General features: G+C 35.4%; 1 protein-coding gene across 1 annotated transcript in view; it reads right to left on the reverse strand.

Annotated features, from left to right (window-relative positions):
* Positions 1–228: 228 nt before the first annotated feature.
* Positions 229–5,616, reverse strand: part of HSPA14 (heat shock protein family A (Hsp70) member 14) — a 39,796-nt gene continuing 34,408 nt past the window's right edge. Inside the window, exons 11-14 of the mRNA XM_023223158.2 lie at positions 4,670–4,882; positions 4,053–4,226; positions 1,325–1,395; positions 229–442 (exon numbers count right to left, since the gene is read on the reverse strand). Coding sequence (XP_023078926.1) covers positions 364–442; positions 1,325–1,395; positions 4,053–4,226; positions 4,670–4,882 — 537 coding nt within the window. The 3' untranslated portion in view covers positions 229–363. The remainder of the gene's footprint in view (positions 443–1,324; positions 1,396–4,052; positions 4,227–4,669; positions 4,883–5,616) is intronic.

A 5,616-nucleotide genomic window follows, 5' to 3' on the forward strand; every position in this document is an offset into this window, starting at 1 on the left:
CTTTGTATATGGTCCTGCAATTTTTTTCAATTAATGTCAATGACTTTTAATTGTTCTCTTGGTTATCTAACAAGAATCAATAGAAGACCTTTTAAAATTAAATGTCATAGAAAATTCTTTCAACCAACTCAGTTTAATTCTAAACAGCTTCATGATAAAAAAAACTTCCGTGTATTTCCCAGTAATAAGAGGTTATTGTACATCAAAAACAAAGAAAGGTTGCAACACTTACTGATATATTGTAGTTTAATAAAACATAGTTTATACAGTTCATTGAAAAAGTATTTTAATACAAACGCCACTTATACACAAAACCAAATGTTGATATTCTTGTTTACAAAAATTCTTGATTTCTCTATAACACTAAGATGCTACCTCAATAGAGATTGCTTCACATTTTCCAGTTTCTTGATCTGTGCATGTCACATGTAAAGATCCGTCCCTAAACAGACAAAAAAAAAAAAGAACATTTCATAAGCTCATGTTACAAAAACATATAGTCTGTAACAAGTTACTTGAGGGCTTTCAGTAAACAAGGGTTAATTTTACTTTTCAAAAGAAGGGTATTAATGTAAAGAATACACACAATCTCAGTGTCTGTAATTTTAGTAAGTATCATATGTTATATCTAGTTAGTTATTCTTAGGAACTTCCTTCCAGACCACTAAGATCATAGTTATATTTCTTGAAAACCCATGATGACAAACACCTTAGGTTTAAGACTTTATATAAGCTCCAGATGCAGCATGCTATTTTCAAGACTAGGTCAAGGCAAACTCACCCTGATGAATTCTATATTCTTGCTATGTATCGTTTATGGAGTAAGGTGTCTTTTAAGTTTAATTTGGAAAGGATTTACTTGTAATACATAGTGGTTAGGAAAATGGCAATAGCTGAATTTAATTCGTAAATTATTTTTCTTAGAAAAATTTTGCATTTAAATTTTCTAAATTTCTTAGAAAATTTAGCAATAAAGAAACAAACTTACCCTTTCATAGGGCAAATAGTAACACTTATATAAACTTTAGAAAATTATACTAGAAATTGGTAAATTACATCTCAACTGAGCACACATCAGTATCTTAGGTCAATGATAGCCAAAATAAAGAATTTCTAAAATAATTCAAGATGGAAATGACTTGAGATATACTTTTCTTTGTAAAATATAGTAATTTTGGGGGCAAAAAATGTAATTCACTGACAAAAACCTCTGTAGGTTTTAAATGTTTTTTCTATAATGAAAATGAGTGAAAAAACCAATAAAATCAAAAAATGGTCAAGTATCAAATTGAATTTTCTTAACAACAGAAGTTTAATTTTTTACCTTTTCATAGTAAGAACAGCTAATATATCACGTAATCCACTTTCTTTTTTATCTAAATCCTGGAGTACAACCTGTTTATGCAAAAACAATATGAAGAGAATTCAGCATTTTGACATAAATGAACTGATGTATCAATTATTTCAATGGACCAAAGCTTATTTACCACTGAAACAAACCTTTTTAAAATAGGGCAGTTTTCAATTCTCCTACCACTGAATCAGAATTCAGAGAATAGGAGTGAAGCTTTGTTAAGCTGAAATGTCTCCCCCAGAAGGAGGGCCCATAACATAACTAATGCATTTGTCCCTTCTAAATGTCATGTCCTAGATTAAAATGAGTTTTTCTAAGCTGTACTATTAGTCTCAGAAAATAAAGGCTACTTTTCTTTTTGGTAAGTAAGCCATTCCCAGTAACATGCAAATTATAATTTGGCAACCTTTCTATATATACACTTTAAAAAAAAAATCAAGCATTTTAAATACGCTTGGAAAACCACCTACTTAAAAACATGGCAAACTCTTTTGTACAACTAAGATTACATCTGTAAGTAAGAGATGGTAATGAATTTGCTATAAAATTCCTCAGTTTCCTAAAGAATGGTATATCAAGAAACCAGATATGGAATTCTGCAGTGACTTTAGGCTTTGCCAAGCTCAAGTTTAATAACCTTAGTTATACTAAGTACCTTGTTTTACTCATTTGTAAAATAAGGTTAGAACAGATGGGAACTCTGAAAGATTCTCTTCCAAATTCAGTGTTACGTGGCTAACTCTCCTCCTGGCATCTTTAAGTTAGGATATAGTAGCAGCAGCTGTGGAGTCTCAGAGAGGATGTGAAGAAAAAGGTAATGGAAGTGTGAGAGAAGAGCGAAGGAAATACTAGGACTGCCATCTGAGTTCAAAAACCTGGTGCATAGGAAGGTTCTTAGACACACACAAACCAATTCATGTGGAAGCACTTTTCAAACTTTACCAATAGATTCCAAGTTGGTAAGTCTGAAGTGCAGCCCAGGCATGTTATGCATGTGTGTGTTTTCATTACTCTTTTGTTGGAATTAGAAAATAAATATGTGGCCAGGCATGGTGGCTCATGCCTATAATCCCAGCAGTTTGGGAGGCTAAGGCAGGCGGATCACCTTAGGTCAGGAGTTCGAAACCAGCCTGGTCAACATAGTGAAACTGTCTCTACTAAAAATACAAATATTAGCCAGGCGTGGTGGTGCATGCCTGTAGTCCCAGCTACTCAGAAGGCTGAGGCAGGAGAATCAGTTGAACCCATGGGGTGGAGGTTGCAGTGAGCTGAAATCATGTCACTGCACTCTGGCCTGGGTGACAGAGCAAGCTGCTGTCTCAAAAAAAAAAAAAAAATTAAATATGTGAGCTCAAGATATGTATCTCTTTACACACACACACACACACACACGATATCTCATCACTAATAAACACCCTGTCTTCTCAAAAAAGGTAGGCATTCTGGACTTCTCTGAATGTGCATATATTTTTTAAAAAACAATACTGCTTTGGGAGGCCGAGGTGGGCGAATCACGAGGTCCGGCGATTGAGACCATCCTGGCTAACACAGTAAAACCCCATCTCTACTAAGAATACAAAAAATTAGCCAGGCGTGGTGGCGGGTGCCTGTAGTCCCGGCTACTCGGGAAGCTGAGGCAGGAGAATGGTGTGAACCTGGGAGGCGGAGCTTGCAATGAGAGTGAGCCAAGATCGTGCCACTGCACTCCAGCCTGGGCAACAGAGTGAGATTCCGTTTCAAAAAAAAAAAAAAAAAGTACATTCTTTTTTGTTACCTGTATTTAATTTTTACTATAAAAGTAATTCATGCTCATGTCCTGTGCTGTTTGTAAAAAATTCAGTATAAAGTGTCAGAAGTCAAAAAAACCCTCTTGGTACCTTCAAACTTACTTACCTACTGTGAAGTTTCTGGAATATGGTTTAAGTACCTATATATATTTTCTGTATAAATGCATGGATATCTGAAAATGCACCCCTACTCAAACACCACCTCCTCACACACACTCATGCTCCCAGACTTTTTATTTAGACACAAATGGCATCGTAATACAAATACTGTGCTGCAGTCTGTCTCTGTGTGTGTGTGTGTGTGTGTGTGTGTGTGTTTTAATGCAACTGCATTTCTCAGACATGTTTCTAAGTAAATAACATGGCTCTACCTCACTCTTCATAAAGCATACAGAGGGTCACATAGTATGAGATATGCACGTGGTATTTTAAAAAAGCAAACCTATCTTGTCTCAGAGGCAGCGTGGCACAATGGGAAGAGCATGTCATGGGCTCAGAAATGAAACCAACTTGAGGAGAAACCCTAGCTTGACCAAGAAAATAAAGGTTATTTGCTATCACAGGTCAACTTCTTAATCATCTATAAAATGCATACAATAATGTGCATTTAGCATGAACCAAACAATAAAATTCTCCCCTTCCACTTACCTAACTACTAAGGGAGGCCAAGAGCACAACAAAGAAGCGGTCTAAATACCCAGAACTCTTTCAAATTAAAACTGCCTATTTCTTCCCTCTTTCAAAAATGAGTGTACACAAGTTCATTTTCAGAAATGAGCCTTCATAAAATCCTTCATAAAAATGTATTTGGTGTCCTTTATATATATACATTTTGTATTAAGATATTGAACTGAAATCTAATCCAGAAAGCAAAGTTGAACAGTTTAATGTGTCTAACTTTATGTATTCACCTGTGCAAACTTGGTTTCCTCTTTGGCAGAGTTCTTCCCGTCAGACTCATAGAGTTCAAGGCACACTGAAGATATGCTTCCAGGAGCTTGCAATGTGTGTTGTCTTCGAGCTGGCAAAGGAGTCCCTGATGGAAACAGCACTGTGAATCTACTGGCTCCTGATTCGTCCACACCCTAGTTAGCAGGAAACAAGGTGCATACTCTTTGGTATTTATCTTTACAATTGAAAAAAATCTTCCCATTATAAATGAGATATATATTCCTTATTGATAATCAGGACACTAGGCAAAGAGAAGAAAACAGAAATAATCCTAAATCCCACTCCATTGTATTTAAAAATATATTGAAACATACCTCTATCTATATTAACTTAGGATTAATATTATACCTTTTATTTTTCTAAAAAACTAACAGGTTAGAGAAATATGAACTAAAAGAATATAAGACATTCCTTAAAAGTAGGATTATAAACCTAAATTTCAAACCTCTGCCAGTATACAGGGTTTTATTGTAACATCATGGTATGTATAAAAACTTACGGCAATTAATTTACTATTTTTAAGGAAAGTATAGAAAAGCTAAACATACTTTGACTAGTATAGAAAAGCTAAACATACCTTAACTAAAATATCTCTGGCTGAACACTCTATCATAAAAGAGTCTTCCACCAACAGGTTTTCTTTCCCAATAAGAATTCCTGCTTCTATAGCTGCACCAATAGGGATCACTTCATCAGGAGGGATAGAATTGAGAAGCTCAACAGCTGGGAAAAGATCTTTAATCAGTTGCTGTAGCTTTGGGATTCGAGAAGACCCTCCGCAAAGGACAACCTAGAGAATAAAAATAATTTTCAGGTGTTTACTTTTAGAAGAATGCAGTGTCTCAAAATGAAGTGTAATAGACTGAGTCATCTTCATTGTGTGTAAAGATAAAATACCAAAAAAGCCTATATATTAACATGTTACATTATATTTAACCTATAAATACATAAACATATATATTTAACATATTATAGATATTTAATATATTCTTTACTCATGACAAAATTTAAAATGAGGAAATCTCACCATTACAAAATACAGTAGAGCTACATATGTGGTTCATAATACTGTGCAAAAGAGGCTTAACCACAAATAGTCACTTGAATACAAAATATATCAATATTTTGTACTAAGTTTTCTTTTTTTTTTTTTTTGAGACGGAGTCTCGCTGTGCCACCCAGGCTGGAGTGCAGTGGCCAGATCTCAGCTCACTGCAAGCTCCGCCTCCCGGGTTTATGCCATTCTCCCGCCTCAGCCTCCCAAGTAGCTGGGACTACAGGCGCCCGCCACCTCGCCCGGCTAGTTTTTTTGTATTTTTTAGTAGAGACGGGGTTTCACTGTGTTAGCCAGGATGGTCTCGATCTCCTGACCTCGTGATCCACCCGCCTCGGCCTCCCAAAGTGCTGAGATTACAGGCTTGTGCCACTGCGCCCGGCCCATTCTTTTTTAAAGTTTGAATCTTAAAGAATTTTTGTGATAAATATTGCTATTCTCTTTTTTTTTTTTTTTTTTTTTCCCTGCTT

Source organism: Piliocolobus tephrosceles, chromosome 9 (assembly GCF_002776525.5).
Source record: "Piliocolobus tephrosceles isolate RC106 chromosome 9, ASM277652v3, whole genome shotgun sequence".
In the NCBI taxonomy this organism is placed as follows: Eukaryota; Metazoa; Chordata; class Mammalia; order Primates; family Cercopithecidae; genus Piliocolobus; species Piliocolobus tephrosceles.